Source organism: Amblyraja radiata, chromosome 13 (genome assembly GCF_010909765.2).
Source record: "Amblyraja radiata isolate CabotCenter1 chromosome 13, sAmbRad1.1.pri, whole genome shotgun sequence".
Taxonomy (NCBI): Eukaryota; Metazoa; Chordata; class Chondrichthyes; order Rajiformes; family Rajidae; genus Amblyraja; species Amblyraja radiata.
In genome coordinates, this window is record NC_045968.1 from 12,880,112 (window position 1) to 12,898,508 (window position 18,397).

The 18,397-nt window shown below is 41.4% G+C and overlaps 1 protein-coding gene across 5 annotated transcripts in view; it reads left to right on the plus strand.

The window, feature by feature from the left end:
* Positions 1-18,397, plus strand: part of nlgn1 (neuroligin 1) — a 397,825-nt gene that overhangs the window by 49,312 nt on the left and 330,116 nt on the right. For 3 of the 5 annotated variants that reach the window (XM_033031264.1, XM_033031262.1, XM_033031263.1), the window contains exons 2-3: positions 8,357-9,127; positions 9,543-9,602. In XM_033031264.1, coding sequence (XP_032887155.1) covers positions 8,632-9,127; positions 9,543-9,602 — 556 coding nt within the window. In that variant the 5' untranslated portion in view covers positions 8,357-8,631. The remainder of the gene's footprint in view (positions 1-8,356; positions 9,128-9,542; positions 9,603-18,397) is intronic. The other 2 variants (XM_033031265.1, XM_033031266.1) reach the window with 1 other exon arrangement.

Here is an 18,397-nt window from a genome sequence, read left to right on the forward strand (position 1 = left end):
AATTTAATGTGTAATTCCCATAAATTAATCCAGAAACATCCTCTCAAAATATAATCAAAATTATTGTTTTTTGCACAATACATATGACTCAAACTGTTGTGAATATTTAGTGTAAAAATAATGATCACGGAGAGAAAATAACATAAAATATAAACAATTTGGACGGCTTATGACATGATTGTCCAAACAAAAATGGGCATTTTAATCATCTTGCTTCTGGAACGCGATCGATTGGAACATTGCATTTGTGGTGAATTTGAACTCCATATCGGCAGGAAAAACACTGCCGGTTCGTATGGGGCCCAAATAACATTTTCGCAACGTAAAATTGGATTAAAGCCATTCCAAGAAGCAAGATTATATGTAAAATAGACGACTTACTCACCATTGTCCTGTGGTCGTTTGTGTCCAATTTCGTTCAGATTTTAAAACCCACTTTGAGAACAATAACTTTGCAGCTGCTGGGAGATATGTGAAGCTTACAAAGCCATCCCCCTCCCCCACCTTGGTCAGTCTGATCACGTCTCATTGTTCCTGCTCCCTAAGTACTCCCCACTCATCAGACGGGTTAAACCATCTGCGAGGACAGTTAAAGTCTGGTCAGAGGAAGCGGACTTCACACTTCAGCAGTGTTTTGGAAACACTGACTGGAAGGCGTTTGCAGCCCAGGCCACCCTTGACTCCCACACGGACATTGATTCCTACACATCCTCTGTTCTGGACTTTATAAACTCCACCATCAATAGTGTCACCTCCCTCAAACAGGTGACCATATTCCCGAATCAGAAGCCATGGGTGAACAGCGAGGTCAGGCTACTGCTGAAAGCACGGGACACTGCTTTCAGGTCAGGCGATGCTCGAGCCTACAGTTCAGTCAGGGCTAACCTGAAGAGGGGCATCAAGAAGGCCAAGCACTGCCATAAGCTCAGGATTGAGGAGCACTTCAACAACAACTCCGACCCCCGACGCATGTGGCAAGGCATCCAGGCCATCACGGACTACAGACCCTCCAACACCACCCCCACATCCAGCGACGCCTCCTTCCTTGAGGAGCTTAACCACTTCTATGGCCGCTTCGACAGGGACAATCTAGAGACAGCCATCAAGGCTGTGCTACCTGCCGATCACCAACCCCTTACACTCACCCCCTATGACGTATTTGTGGCACGGAGTAGGACTAATGCACGTAAAGCTGCTGGCCCTGACGGCATCCCCGGGCGCGTGCTCAGGGCCTGTGCTGCGCAGCTGACAGACGTCTGGACTGACATCTTCAACCTGTCACTTGCCCAAGCAGTTGTCCCCACGTGCCTTAAAACCACCTCCATCGTGCCAGTGCCAAAACACTCCACTGCGGCAAGCCTCAACGACTTCCGCCCAGTTGCACTTACCCCCATCATCACCAAGTGCTTCGAGAGGCTGGTCCTGGCACACCTCAAAAGCTGCCTACCCCCCACACTGGATCCCTATCAGTTTGCCTACCGCAAGAACAGGAGTACGGAGGATGCCATCTCAACGGCACTTCACTCCGCCCTCTCCCACCTCGACAACAGAGACACTTACGTAAGAATGCTGTTCATCGATTACAGCTCAGCATTCAACACCATTATACCATCAAAACTGATCACCAAACTCGGTAACCTGGGCATCGACCCCTCCCTCTGCAACTGGATACTGGACTTTCTAACCAACAGACCCCAGTCTGTTAGGTTAGACAAGCACACCTCTTCAACCCTCACCCTGAACACCGGCGTTCCACAGGGCTGTGTGCTGAGCCCCCTCCTCTACTCCCTCTTCATCTATGACTGCACACCTGTACATGGTACTAACACCATCATCAAGTATGCAGATGATACAACGGTGATTGGCCTCATCAGCAACAACGATGAGTCGGCCTACAGGGAGGAGGTCCAGCACTTAGCAGCATGGTGCGCTGACAACAACCTGGCCCTTAACTCCAAGAAGACCAAGGAGCTCATTGTAGACTTCAGGAAGTCCAGGGGCGGCACGCACACCCCCATCCACATTAACGGGACGGAGGTGGAACGTGTTTCTAGCTTCAGGTTCCTGGGAGTCAACATCTCCGATGACCTCTCTTGGACCCACAATACCTCAACTCTGATCAAGAAGGCTCACCAGCGTCTCTTCTTCCTGAGGAGACTGAAGAAGGTCCATCTGTCTCCTCAGATCCTGGTGAACTTCTACCGCTGCACCATCGAGAGCATCCTTACCAACTGCATCACAGTATGGTATGGCAACTGCTCTGTCTCCGACCGGAAGGCATTGCAGAGGGTGGTGAAAATTGCCCAACGCATCACCGGTTCCTCGCTCCCCTCCATTGAGTCTGTCCAAAGCAAGCGTTGTCTGCGGAGGGCGCTCAGCATCGCCATGGACTGCTCTCACCCCAACCATGGACTGTTTACCCTCCTACCATCCGGGAGGCGCTACAGGTCTCTCCGTTGCCGAACCAGCAGGTCCAGGAACAGCTTCTTCCCGGCGGCTGTCACTCTACTCAACAACGTACCTCAGTGACTGCCAATCACCCCCCCCCACCCCCCGGACACTTATTATCACTTATTATTATTTATTTAAATCATTTGCTATGTCGCTCTTCCAGGGAGATGCTAAATGCATTTCGTTGTCTCTGTACTGTACACTGACAATGACAATTAAAATTGAATCTGAATCTGAATCTTACCTTTTGTTTTGTCCCATTCTTGTGATCCGTCACGTTGTAGGCGTTGAGGGCGTTAGAAGTCGCTTTTTATTTTAATCCAAATATTAAATTGTTCAGCAAATTTAAAAAAAATATATAGCGCGAACAAAAGTCCGATTTTTTCATCATCAGCTAGCAGCCTGAGGAAGTCCGCCTCAGACAGGCAGTACAAAACGGCATTTTAATCCTGCCCCCCCCCCCCCCCCAAAGGCGCCAAAGTCGCGCACACGGCCAGTGGCAGAACTGCAGCACCGCTGAAGGTAAGTTTTGTAACATCGCTAGAGAATGGAGGAGGATAGGGGTAGGAACAGGAATGGCAATGGTGGGGGGGGGGGGGGGGTAGGGAGGGGAGGGGGTGAGGGGAGTAAGTAGAGTAAGGATGAGAGGGAATCTCATTGAAACATATAAGATTGTTAAGGGCTTGGACACACTAGAGGCAGGAAACATGTTCCCGATGTTGGGGGAGTCCAGAACCAGGGGCCACAGTTTAAGAATAAGGAGTAAGCCATTTAGAACAGAGACGAGGAAACACTTTTTCTCACAGAGAGTGGTGAGTCTGTGGAATTCTCTGCCTCAGAGGGTGGTGGAGGCAGGTTCTCTGGATGCTTTCCAAGAGCTAGATAGGGCTCTTAAAAACAGCGGAGTCAGGGGATATGGGGAGAAGGCAGGAACGGGGTACTGATTGGGGATGATCAGCCATGATCACATTGAATGTCGGTGCTGGCTCGAAGGGCCAAATGGCCTACTCCTGCACCTATTGTCTATTGTCTAATGTAACCCCACTTTTTAAGAAAGGAGGGTAGAGAGAAAACGGGGAATTATAGACCAGTTAGCCTTACATTGGTAGTGGTAAAGATACTTGAGTCGATTATTGAAGATGTAATAGCAGCGCATTTGGAAAACAGTGACAGCTGTTTACAGTTTACAGTTTAAACATATGAATGAAATAAAATACCAGAGCAAAATTAGGCTACAGACTTTTGGTTATTGAGTAGAGCTACTACTCATGGAAAAAATCATGCTTGACTAATCTCCTGGATGTAACAGTAGAATGGATAAGGGAGAGCCAGTGGATATGGTGTATCTGGACTTTCAAAGAACCTTTGACAAGGTCCCACACAAAAGATTAGTGTGCAAAATTAGAGCACATGGTATTGGGGGTAGGGTATTGACATGGATCGAGAACTGATTGGCAGGCAGGAAGCAAAGAGTAGGAATCACTTGAGCCCTCAGCAGCCTCGCGCAAACAGAACAGAAGACGACCGACACGCCCTAATGAATTACCCACCCTTTTATACCCCTACAGACATTGTCACTATCAGTGAAGCCCAGTTTCTCACAGATGCTTGCCATTTCCAAAGTACCCAAACCCCTGCATATTAACAACATCCCCAAATTGCGGTTGACACAAAGCAGGGTGGCAGTGTGAGCTGCAAGGAGGATGCGATGAGGCTGCAGGGTGACTTGAATAGGTTGGGTGAGTGGGCAGATGCATGGCAGATGGAGTATAATGTGAATAAATGTGAGGTTATCCATTTTGGTGGCAAGAACAAGAAGGCAGATTATTATCTGAATGTCAGATTAGCAAAAGGGGGGGGGGGGGGGGGTGCAAAGAGACCTGGGTGTCCTTGTACATCAGTCACTGAAAGTAAGCATGCCGGTACAGCATGCAGTGAAGAAAGCAAATGGCATGTTGGCCTTCATAGCGAGAGGATTTGAGTATAGGAACAAGGAGGTCCTACTACTGTTGTACTGGGCCCTGGTGAGACCACACCTGGAATATTGTGTGCAGTTTTGGTCTCCTAATTTGAGGAAGGACATTCTTGCTATTGAGGGAGTGCATTCACGGGATATATGATGAAAGGATCTGTCGAATGGGCTTGTATTCACTGGAATTTAGAAGGATGAGAGGGATTCTATAGAAACATATAAAATTCTTAAGGGATTGGACAGGCTAGATGTAGGAATTTTTTTCCCGATGCTGGGGGAGTCCAGAACCATGGGTCACAGTTTATGCATAAAGGGTAGGCCATTTAAGACTGAGATGAGGAAAATTATTTTACCCAGAGAGTTGTGAATCTGTGGAATTCTCTGCCACAGAAGGCAGTGGATGGCAATTCACTGGATGTTTTCAAGCGAGATTTAGCTCTTGGGGCAAACGGAATCAAGGGGTATGGGGAAAAAGTAGGAACAGGGTGCTGATTTTGAATGATCAGCAATGATCATATAAAATGGTGGTGCTGGCTTGAAGGGCTGAATGGCCTACTCCTGCACCTATTTTTCTATGTGTCAGATTAGGAAAAAAGGAGTTATGTGTTTACATGCTTCGAAACTTCGGGTAAGATCCACTTTTTCAAACCATTGGAATACTGTGAGAATGGCAAGCGTCACGCACGTGTATTGATTGATGTCACTCAACAATACCCGAGCCCCCATGTGTGACAATGTCATAGGCTTGGTAGAATGATTAAGACCTACCAGGTGCATTCTATAGCAATGTTACAAAATTTTGAGATTTTAAAAATCAAGTCTGTAATTTATCCCATCAGATAAAGCATATAAATAAGTTTAATTTGACACCTAATTCACTTTCATATCTCAAGTATTTAAAAAGTTATGGCCATTTTCATACTGGGAAATGAGCATCTTGTTCCCTATTGATTTTCTATGGACATAACAAAAAAGCTGTGATCGTGAACAGTCAAAAGCCCATAACTTTCTTAAAAATTAAGAGAACTGAATGAAATTTTCAGTTATCATAGATTGAAGCATTCTGAAACAAATATAAAATAATCTTACTTGGATGACCTGAAATTAAAGCATATAATTAGTTAGTTACCTAATTGTAGCTAATTTCAGACTTCAATTACTAGATCTAAACATCTATCCATTTCTTAATAAATGATTAACATTTTTAAATAGCCTAAATGTCCAAATAATATTCACAAATAATTCACAATAAAACATGATTTTTAAATCTCATTTACATTAATTTATAGGCCAAATGGAAGGAATTTAGTGTTTAATTGCTGTAAATAAATGCCCATTTAAATCAGCTTTCCAGTGGGTCCCTGTGGAACGCGCTGGTTTAGAACGTTCACATTGCGGTAGATTTGTGCCCCAAATGCCGAGAAAAATACTGCGCGATATAATGGGCCCAAATTGAGCTACTCGCAATATTAAACTTTGTATAAAGGGATCTTTAGAAGCCCTTTTTAATGTAAAAATATACAACCTAACTTCTGCTATTTGCTTTATGAGACCCTGCGGTTGCTGACGGTCGCGGGTTTAGAGATTGATTTTTAAACTACTATAACTATTATTCAAGGCCTTTAAACCTAATAATAGCTTTTGCGACGGGGTCTTCCAGCGATTTTTCGTTAATAATTAACTAGGCTGAACATTTTCGATTGGAACAGCTTAGAGAAAATCGCGTTTTAAACCCGCCCCCTCTAAACGGCGCCAAAATCGCGCACACCCTCAGCAGCAGATCTTCAACGACGCTTCAGGTAGGCTTTGCAACATACCTACATTCTATGTGTACACTCAATTGACTTGTCAGGCGCGTTGCATAAAAATGTTGGTCCATGCATTAGAATTTCTTGGTAACTGAATTTGAAAGTGTGTTGGAGAAAACATTTTGGAAGTCATTGCCAGCTTAAAGATGTCTCATTTTTTGAAGATACGGAAACATTCCATTGTCTGTTATTACAACAGTTTAAGTATAACTAGACTATGTGGGACCCGTTGGGTCCCTGTCACACAGGAGGCCTGGACCCCCAACGCTACCCTTCCCCAAGGCTTCCGTTCTCAATCCCTACCTCCCTCACTCCCCCTCCTGTCCCTCTATTTCCCTCCTCCCCACTCTCCCTCCCCACTCTCCCTCCTCTTTCCCCTACCCTCCCCCAATCCGTCCCTCACCTCTCCTTTCCCCTACCCTCAGTCACTCCCTCCATAACTCCTCTCACCTCCCTACCCCCCTCCTCTCCCTCTTTCACCCCCTCCTCCCCCACTCTTCTTCCTCACCTCCCCCATTTTCCCCTCCCTCTCCCTCCCTACCCCATTCTCTCCCTCAATCCCCCCAGTCTCCCTCCTCACCTCCCCCACTTTCCCCCCCTCTCCCTCCCTATCCCCTCCTCTCCCTCAATCCCCGCAGTCTCCCCCCTCACCTCCCCCACTTTCCCCCCTCTCCCTCCCTACACCCTCCTCTCCCTCAATCCCCGCAGTCCCCCTCCTCACCTCCCCCACTTTCCCCCCTCTCCCTCCCTACCCCCTCCTCTCCCTCAATTCCCCCACTCTCCCTCCTCACCTCCCCAGGATCTCGAGGTTGCCGCTCCTCTGACCAGAGGTTGCCTTGACCGAAGGCTGCGCTGACAGGAAGACACGCCGACCTGAAAGCGTGCCGGGCAGAGGCAAGCGCTGCCCGGTGACTGACAGCAGATGCAGCCAATCAGTGCAGCGGTGGTGCAGGAAGGTGCGTCGCCATCCCGGCGGTGACTGACAGGGGAGGAGACCAATCTGTGCATGCGTGGTTTTTAAGATTGTTAAACCGTAACTTTTTGAAGATACGGAAACATTCCATTGTCTGTTATTACAATATACCACCGATAGGAACAAAACCTGTTGCACTTACAACACAGGAGAATGGTGAGTAAGGTGGCGAACATTCTTAGCGTTATCGTGTACCGTTTTTGCGCAAATGTAAAAACAATGCAAACTGGAAGATAACAAGATGCGAGTTTTAGTTTGGAATGGATAGAAGATTTGATGTATGTACAGATTCCATTCAAAATTTCCTTTTGAATCAAATGGCTGGTTTTGAAGTTATTAGATTGTGTTAAAATGATTGAAAGGGACTCTGGGTATAGATTCTCTTTATTGAACTAATTTGGAGATTCACAGAAAACCTCAATAATTCGTACCTTAGATAACAAACTTGAAATATCCCTGAACATCAGAAATCATAAGAAGTGCAATGTTCTTGTGAAAGCAAGGATTTTGTAGGTATTAAAAAACAACAAAGTATTGATATGGAAAATATTTTTCTAATGTAACAATATGTCTTGGGTTGTTTCTAGATAAAATTCTAATTGCTCATTTGCTGAAGATTGAAACAAAAAAAAGGATCTTAACTGCCTGTTTACCTGTGTAGCTATGGATTCAAACATCAGTGCTTGATCTATTGGGTGAAAATGGGATTAAATGATAGATATTTTCAACCAATATTTTGAATATTTTTGAGGGCAGATTGCAGATTTGGATGAGAAATGATCTCTAACAGTTTTATTCTATTGCTTGCACGGTTTCTATTTAATATGCTTATAACAGATATGGATATGACATATATACTACACACATAGTCGAGGCAACGAGGTTGAAGGTTGAGAAGCAAAATATGGGAATTATTCTTGTTGATCTTAAGGATGAATGGTTGAAAGATTATGTTCCTTTGTTGATAATTGTAACGTAAATATTAACAAACTACCCATTGGAAACATACTGATGTTACAATAATTTGACCAATAGTTAGAATTAAGAGGGAAGAATCTTTTTTTTAAAGAATACGTTTTTATGTAAAGAAATACATTTGAAACCTTATAAATTATATATTATTGACTTTGGAATTTGCAATTTATTTTACAGGCCACAATTACCCTGATACAACAAAAAAGGATTGTCAAAGGAAATTCTCTGGGGATGGTCAATTTCTCCATGTGGACTGAAGAAAAGTATGTTCACTGAAAATAAAAGCAAGTGAAGATGAATATTCAAGTCTGAAATCTAGAGGGAAATATTTCTGATGTAGAAAATTGTAATTTACTTTGGAACTCCTTTGAAACAATCGTCGATTTACTGAGATTTCATCCAATATCAAGGAGAACCTTTGCTTCTATATTTGTGGCGCACAATTGTACACAATGCCACTTCACAAAGAGAGGCCACCATGGTTTAATTGCATATTGAGAGTGGTGATGATGCCTCCAGTACGAAAGGGATTTGATATTACCTTCCTTCTTTGGATACTCGGATTTACATTAAAGGGCAGCCTGGTGCTTTGCCAGAAACTCGATGAACCCTACCCAGTGGTGAACACCAATTATGGCAGACTGAGGGGGATCAAAAAAGAACTAAGTAATGAAATCTTGGGTCCAGTAATCCAGTACCTTGGTGTGCCATATGCTGCTTCACCAACAGGAGAACGTCGTTTCCAACCCCCTGAACCGCCTTCTTCTTGGTCAGAAATACGAAATGCCACCCATTTTGCACCAGTCTGTCCCCAGAATATACATGGTATGTTGCCAGATGTAATGCTCCCCGTGTGGTTTACTGCCAACTTGGAAGTAATTGCATCTTATGTTCAAGAACAGAATGAAGATTGCCTCTTTCTAAACATATATGTGCCTACTGAGGATGGTGAGTAAAAGCCATAAGGAACAGGAACATCTAATATTAATCTTTGCTAAATGTTGATTCTTTCTTTGTTTTAGGAAGCATGATATAAGGTTTGCATGCTGTGATTTGTTTGTGTATTTATGTGTTTGTGGGTGTATATACATGCATGAAGCTTTCCCAATGCATCAGGTCTGTATCCTGCCCCACTCATTTTTTTACACACTATGGCACGACCATCGAGGTGGAAGTTGATTTTCAATCCCCCTCTCACTGACTTAAGAAAAGGTGCATCATCTTCCCATTGTGTGTGGAGACACAATGAGTTGAAAGCCTGTCTTTGTAGAAACGACAATTTTAAGTCAGTTGGTGGTGTTGCATGCTCCTACTGTTTCTGATGGAGCTCATGTTATTTTTTAGTCTTTTATTCATTTTTCAGTAAAAAGAATATCGAAGGAATGTGCCAGAAAACCGGGCAAGAAAATATGTAGAAAAGGAGGTATGTATAAAGCCTGGAGCAGAAGAGGTTGTACTTCTCATCCAGAGACCGCCACTGATACTTTGAGGCAAAGGTCAGCAAATGTCATGTGATTTATGACATTAGTGCGCACATCAGAAAGCATGGACTTAAACAATCACTTTGCAGACGACAGGAAAAAAGCAAAACTTTTATATAATCATTTTGTCCTACATTTGGCTAGTTTGACAATATGAAAAATTATATTTACGTTGGAACTTTCATGCATTTTACTTGCAGTAGATGCTCTTATTTCAAGAGTGCACTATTTCAGTTGCTTATGGTTGCTGTCGAATATCCTATTCTGTTGATACATTTCCACGTTTATATTCTATAAACGTAAATGAATTAAGATGGAGTTGGTGGAATTTAAGCAATTACACAATTAAAAAAAAATCTTCCACATGCAATAGTTTGTGTGTACATCAACCACATAATTTTACTTGTTCAAAAATACAATTTTTTCATGGAGAATATTTTTGTGCTAAGATTATTGGCAATATTTTGGATGTCCAGATATTGTGAAACCTATTGCCCTTGGACTTCCTGTTGATAACATGAGCCCAGTTTAATTGTTTTAAAGGGGGTTTTACAACCATGCCACTTTTATAATTGTATTATAGCATTATCCTGTCAGGATATTGATGAAAATTTTGGCAAGTATGGTAAAAGAGCAAATGCTGCAAATCCAAAATAAAAATGGATAATTCTGGAAACACTCAGCAGGTCAGGCAACATCTGTGGAGAGGGAAACAATGTTTCCGGTGAATATCATCAGAACAGTTTTGATCAGTATATCTGATGAAAGGACATCTTCTTGTACGACAACTTGTTCTATTTGATCTTATTTGATTGTGCACGCCAGGTTGATTGGATTTGTTGAAACAGGGCGGACCACATGAAGGTTGCAATCTCCCACCCCATGAAAGGACATCAGCCTGAAATATTCATTTTCTTTTTTTTTTCCGCAGATGCTGCGTGACCTGTTGACTATCATGTTTTTATCTCAATATTCTAGCATTTGCAGTTTTTTGTATAATATGTTGGATTTTCCATTTGATATATGGAAGAAAGGATTACTTGGATAGAGACTTAATGGAAAAATTCGACAAGGAGAATCGAATGCTCCTGTCTTACTTTTTATCCATGAATTTAAAACATATTTTTGAAGTTGAATTTGTTTTGTATAATTTTACACTGCATGACTTTCTCAAAATTATGCTTTATGTCCAAGTGATCAGAAAATAAAAAAACTAGAGATACTTGAAAATTCTAATCCGTTACCATTTCTCTCTCTATGGTTGATGTATGACTTGCTGAGTATTTCCAGCATGTTTTGTTTTCATGATAGTAATATCCTGTCATATCATTACGTGTAAGAGCTTTATCACTGAAAATGATGATCATCAGACAAACTTAGAGAAGATTCAAACTCACCAGAGAGATGAACAAATGCAAATGCTTATATTTAAAGTCATAAATACAACTTTCACTTGATTTAAATTTAATAAACAGAAAATTAAATGTATTGTTTCTCATTTATATTCAATTATTTCAACACGGAGCTAAAGTATAAACATGTAATGTGCTTGCAATTAAAATCTCTAATAGACAATAGGTGCAGGAGTAGGCCATTCGGCCCTTCGAGCCAGCACCACCATTCAATGTGATCATTGCTGATCATCCCCAATCAGTACCCCGTTCCTGCCTTCTCCCCATATCCTCTGACTGCTATTTTTAAGAGCCCTATCTAGCTCTCTCTTGAAAGTATCCAGAGAAACTGCCTCCACTGCCCTCTGATGCAGAGAATTCCACAGACTCACCACTCTCTGTGAGAAAAAGTATTTCCTCATCTCCGTTCTAAATGGCTTACTCCTTATTCTTAAACTGTGGCCCCTGGTTCTGAACTCCCCCAACATCGGGAACATGTTTCCTGCCTCTGGCGTGTCCAAGCCCTTAACAATCTTATATGTTTCAATGAGATCCCCTCTCATCCTAAACTCCAGAGTGTACAAGCCCAGCTGCTCCATTCTCTCAGCATATGACAGTCCCACCATCCCGGGAATTAACCTTGTAAACCTACGCTGAACTCCCTCAATAGCAAGAATGTCCTTCCTCAAATTAGGGGACCAAAACTGCACACAATACTCCAGGTGTGGTCTCACTAGGGCTCTGTACTTTAAAGAGAGAGCTAGATAGGGCTCTTAAAAATAGCGGAGTCAGGGGATATGGGGAGAAGGTCGGAACGGGGTACTGATTGGGGATGATCAGCCATGATCACATTGAATGGCGGTGCTGGCTCGAAGGGCCGAATGGCCTACTCCTGCACCTATTGTCTATTTATCCGCATTAAACTTCATCTGCCATGCATCTGCCCACTCCCCTAACCTGTCCAAGTCACTCTGCATTCTAATACTCTGATAATATCTGAACAATGACCCCAAATTATTTTAAAAGGAAAATCAATATTGAATAAAAATAGCACTTAGCTTATTGTTTAGCATGTAATTAGAATTAAAATTATTCAGGTGATTTTTGAATTTACTGGAATACATGGAAAAGTGACCATCAAGGGATTAGTACATATGAACAGGGAAGCAACAAATCTAACCAGCCGAATTGATTTTATTTTCTTGCAAGGACCCACGAGGGGGCAAGTAACCAAGATTATTTTTATTTTGTTATTGTATGGCTCACTGAGGAGGGATATTTAAATTTTAACTTTTATCTGTGTTCTTGTTAACATTCTTAAGACAAATCTATCGATGTTCAGGAACAATAAAAACAAAAACAAAATCAAAAACATTTAAATAAATATAAATGACTTTAGTGTTCTGGAGCATGTTGATTAATTTTTTTTAAATGTATATAAATTCAAAATAATTTTTTAAGATGCTTTCTGACATGTACAAGAATTTTAGTGAATAGTTTTTGAAATACCATGTGCTGTTACACCGACTGGAATAGCTTAATATTAGGAAATATTCAAGTATCCCAATCCATGTAATATCGATATTACGTGGAATGGAATACTTTAATATGTCACCTCTTTTCATATATTGAGAACTCTAGAGGAAGGCTATGGTATTTCTGCAGAATATTATCAAAACCTATGCTGAATAATGGATTATAATGAGGTTAGTGCGGATTTTAAAGTGTAAAATTACAGAGGAAAGCCACACTAACCTTCAAATTCATAAGGAGACACAAAGAACTGTATTTGCTTTAATATTGACCAAAACACAAAGTGTTGGAGGGATTTATCGGGTCAGGTATCATCTGTGGAGGGATTGGACAGGCACCCTTTCCGGTTGGGACTCCTCTTCAGTCTGAAGAAGGGTCCAGACATGAAACGTCATCTATCCATGTTCTTCAGAGATGCTGTTTGACCCACTGAGTTACTCCAACACTTTGTGTGTTTAGATGTATCTCTTTATTAGTTAAACAGTGCAAGCCTGCAAAATCATTCCCCAAGTTAAATGCCACTTGCAGGGCCAGCAGATGTTTTTCTTCCTGTCTTGTTCTATTTTGCTGAATTTGATTTCTTTGAAGTTATGTGACACTTTTCAAATTTCTTTGTGATGTTTGCTTTAGACTACTCTTTGTAAACTCCCCCATCAACTAAAGGATTTTGATTTTACTTAATCATGAAATATGAGGCCTGTCTGCTTGTCTTTTCCTTTCATAACTGAGCCAGTTATTACAGTATGACGTCTGCTATGTTGACCACCTACTGGTTATCTTTCACTGTTGCACTGAAATTAATGGGTCTGCTCAGAAATAAATATATAGATTCTAGAAAACTTGAATACTCTGCCAAAATAGCAATACGTCCTGCATAGGCCTATGCGTTGACTTGATAGATTATTAAATGTTTATGGACTCCTATATACACATATACAGTTTCCAATGGGTTATTAGATTATGTATTATAATTAGATGGTTTATTTTCCAGCTTTCAAGCAAGACCAATGGAATACAAATTAAGTTTGTCCTCCATGTGATCAATTTATGTTAACAAATTTATTTATTGCTTCATGTGCCATATTTAATGAAATTCATGAACTTACAAAAATGAAATGGAACCATTAATGAGTTGGAGATTTGAATTGTTTTCAATATGCTTTTAAGAAAGATATGCCTGCTCGTGGTTCCAGAATCTTAATTAATATCTATTAATTATTTTGACTATATACTATAATTACAGACAGATTTATTGGCAGTTAAATGCACTGGGACATCATAGACAATTCAACAGTTATTTTTCATTTTTTATTTTCTTTTATGCTATGAAGATGACACAAAAATGGCATAAAATAGATTTTAAATTATTGTGGCACCTTTGACTTTTGTTGTTATGATATGACATTTACATTTACACCAATACTGATTCTGGGTCTGCACTTCAGAGATTATGCTTCTGATCTTTCCACTTTCCTGAAACGTCTACCTCATTTGTTTATTTACTGGCTAACGATTTCAAGTTTCACTTTGGTTCTCAAGGATGTGTTTTGTTTTGTCTTGTATTGTGACTGTGTATAGTCAACTGTCAGAGAGATCTTTTATACAATTATGACTTTCTTGCTAAATTCCTTTTTGATATACTTGTCTTTTATTCTAGTTATTCCCAAATGGAATTGTAGCTCATTTACAACCAAGTTTATTGCATACCGTTCAAACTATAAGTTTCTTTGTAGTTACTGAATTATTTCTTAAAATTATTTATTTTTTGAAAGTTTGTTTATCTTTATAATAAGGTAAAAACACCACCTTTCTATTAAATAGATTGTTCATATATATATATGTAGATGTCGATGTCGATGTCGATGTAGATGTAGATGTAGATGTAGATGTATATGTATGTGTGTGTAATATATATTACACTGTTTGCATATATTACATATATATACATTACACTGTTTTTGATAATTTGACAGTAAAGGAGATGCCTGTGATCCTGTGATCTGAACCCAGTAAGTTATTGACCAGAAAACTCTGTGAAGTGAATTCAAATACTTTGATATAATTTCAAACAGTTTTGAAGAAAGAAGTAGATGTAGTTTATGAAACTGTAGCCTTTTTCATGTAATAGTTATTCTTTGAAGAAAGGTCTCATGTTATGAGCACTTATTCATTTTGAAATGTTTTTCATTAGCTCAAAAAGCAGAAAGTATTCATGGGGATAGAATTTTAAAAAGGACACTACAAGAACTTTAACCTGATTTAATTTTTAATTTCTAAATTTCAATTTACTTGATAAACACGCTAGTGATTAAACAATTGTTCAGTGTAGTATTTTGTTCAATATATTTTATTAAAGATAGAGGATGCTATGAGATCTAATTTGCAAGGTCAGATCAAATGAAGCTAAAATATTGGATACTAATCTGGAAATTGATAGAACTCTCAAAATCAAAGCAGTATTTTGATAAAAAATCTTTATTTGCAATGCAGTGTTCATGGAGCATTTGCTTCATTGGGGCATGAATTTTCCAGTGAGGATAACTGGATAACTCATGAAACAATACACACAGTCTTGTCACATTACTTTACTTGGCTTTCACAGATCGTTATGTATTCCAAAGAGATTCTGAGAAGAAAAGGGATAGAAATCTGCAATGATAGGTTCAATGGCACACACACAGTGAAATAAAGCAAAAATACTGGAAATCCAAAAGCACTCCACAGTTTTTTAAATTGGCAAATAAATGTTAGAAGAGAGTTGGGATCATGGAAAGGAGAATAGGGCTGACTATTAAATTGATAATTTATGTTAGTTTTCATGGAAGAAACTGGGCACTGTTGTTTCTCAAATTTGACCTGTGATTCTGAATGGGTTAAGATTGGCAAAGAAGAATGGATGTAACCAGGTTGCTGAGAGAAGTAAGAGAGGTTTTGACTATAATCTCCTACTAATCTTCTCTAAATCCAGGAGTGGTACTTATGGACTGAAGGTTATAAATGTTACCCTTACTCATTAAAGGGTGCAGGGATAAATTGAGTAATTGCAGACTGATCATTTTAACTTAAATGGTAGTGACAATTCGAGAAACAACAGTGCCCAGCAAGGGCACTAGTGAATAGAAATAGGTGGCAGTGGGAATAGTGGTGGAGTTGCAGTAGATCGATCATGAAAGCTGTTTTTCCGAGAGGGGATATTTAGTTTATTTTTCCACTGAGAGCTACTGCTTCCCCATCATAGCATTTCAGCAGTGCGTCTTCTGAAGAACAGATTGCGGAAGTTCAAAGCTCAGTTGAACACTGGTTTCTGGAGCTGAATTGGCTGGGCAGCATGCTGAGATTCTGTGACAAAAGTTTAACCCACATAAATGTTAGGTCTGTATTGTTGTATGTGTTTTGTCACCATTGTGATACACTCCAGGCTCCACACAACATACTATGCAATGCACTAGCTGTCCTCTAAGTAGCCTGACATTTCATGCAGTTTTCCAGCAGGCCCAATAACAACCCAATTTGTTTTTTGATAACCCTCCATCTGTGGTCCGTTCAATGTAATTCTCATCCTGTCCTTTAGAGCAGAATATGTGTGAGATTTTGCCCTTTTGCACCTGGCCAATCCTTTCCATCTGCTTTGGAAGTAGACTTTTAACTCATTACATCCAGATCTCACTACTTCTGCTACTATGGCAATTTATTGTCAACTTTTGTCTGTGTACAAAAGGGTAATGTGTTAGTGATTGTTTCTGAGAGTTGTTCCTGCTAGGATTGAATAGTTTGAAGTAACTGTGTATTACTGGTGTGACCTTTGAATATTAGGAACAGGAAGTGAATTATAGATTTTTGTGATGATTGGAGTCTTCTTGTCATGTTGCTACACTTTACATAGAAACATAGAAAATAGGTGCAGGAGTAGGCCATTCGGCCCTTCGAGCCTGCACCGCCATTCAATATGATCATGGCTGATCATCCAACTCAGTATCCTGTACCTGCTTTCTCTCCATACCCCCTGATCCCTTTAGCCACAAGGGCCACATCTAACTCCCTCTTAAATATAGCCAATGAACTAGCCTCAACTACATTCTGTGGCAGAGAATTCCAGAGATTCACCACTCTCTGTATAAAAAATGTTTTTCTCATCTCAGTCCTAAAAGATTTCCCCTTTATCCTTAAACTGTAACCCCTTGTTCTGGACTTCCCCAACATCGGGAACAATCTTCCTGCATCTAGCCTGTCCAACCCTTTAAGAATTTTGTAAGTTTCTATAAGATCCCCCCTCAATCTTCTAAATTATAGCGTGTACAAGCCGAGTCTATCCTGTGTTTCTTCATATGAAAGTCCTGACATCCCAGGAATCAGTCTGGTGAACCTTTTCTGTACTCCCTCTATGGCAAGAATGTCCTTCCTCAGATTAGGAGACCAAAACTGTACGCAATACTCCAGGTGTGGTCTCACCAAGGCCCTGTACAACTGCAGTAGAACCTTCCTGCTCCTATACTCAAATCCTTTTGCTACAAGCCACTGCATAACTTGGGCTCTGGCACGTGGGTTGAAGATGTTCTGGTTTACATGGCTCTGGGAGGAGGGGGGCAGGGAAGTAAGTGCTCCATAGTTTGGGTTGCCTCCCCGCAGTCACATTCGGTTGGTCCATCGTTGTTGTACCCCCACTTCTGCATGAGGGCTTTGCACCGTCCGACCCATGTTCTGGGGGGGTTGAGGCAGAGCCAGACTGGCCATGTCTCTTTTGCTCCCAATGGATAGGACTCCTCAGGGTATAGTGTCAGTGTGTGGGGTTTTGATTGTGGTTGTGTCACCCAAGCATCTATCCTGCAGGTGCGGAGGTTATCATTCAGGTGTTGAACTGTATGTGAGAAGCTATTTCTGGATTATAACCTCTTTGGTGCCTGGACGTGTTGGAAGAGTGGGTGACGAGGGTCACCCTCCTGCTTGGTGCCTTCCACTTTTGGGGAGAATGCTCTTCTGATTGGAGAGAGTGCAATATCACATAGCAGGTACAGGTCGTCAACTTGTGTGGGTTTGAGGCAGCCAGAGGTGGTTCTGCATGGTTTAGCAATGGATCCAACTTCTTGGTGTGTGAAGAACGTCCCCATACTGGGCAGGCATATTCGGCTGCTTTTGATGGCACAGACAAAGCACGCTAGGTTCAATTGGTTATAGTTAATTTTTGTAAGTACTTCCTTGAGGCCAAAGATGACTTGCTTCCAGTACGGTGAAGGGTGGAGAGGCCATTGCATGCAGCTGCTTCTTCTTCTTAGGCCCCCTCGGACCATGACACCATGGGGGTCTCCAGGGTGCTATTCCCTATATGGAGGACGCCTGTGCGTGACTTTATTTAACGTGGGGAGACTGGTGCACAGACAGCCACCCCACGGTCCTTGACAGATCTGGATCAGGATCCAGTGGCATGGAGTCCAAGACGACCGGAGACCCTTTTCTGCTGCAGCCTTCATCCGCCTTCCCAGCCGTTGTGACGCTCCACTAAGGTCAGCCATCGTCCTCCGCCTGTTCCTCTGTTGAGGTCTTGGTTGGATTGCTCTTTGTCAGAGACCTCCCCCTCGACCTTACCGCCATGGGTGGCCCTACCAGGAGCACAGCTCCAGACGGCATCGCTCTCAGGATCTCAGGTCCACACAAGCTTCTCCACCACGACAAGGTGACAATCCACGGAGAACTGCAACTGCAAGATCTTGATAAAGCAAATGATTGATTTGGGTGTGTGGAACATCTCCTGGATCAGATATGCAATAACAGAATCATGACAAAAGCTCCCCAATGCACAAGTTAATTAACACATAAAC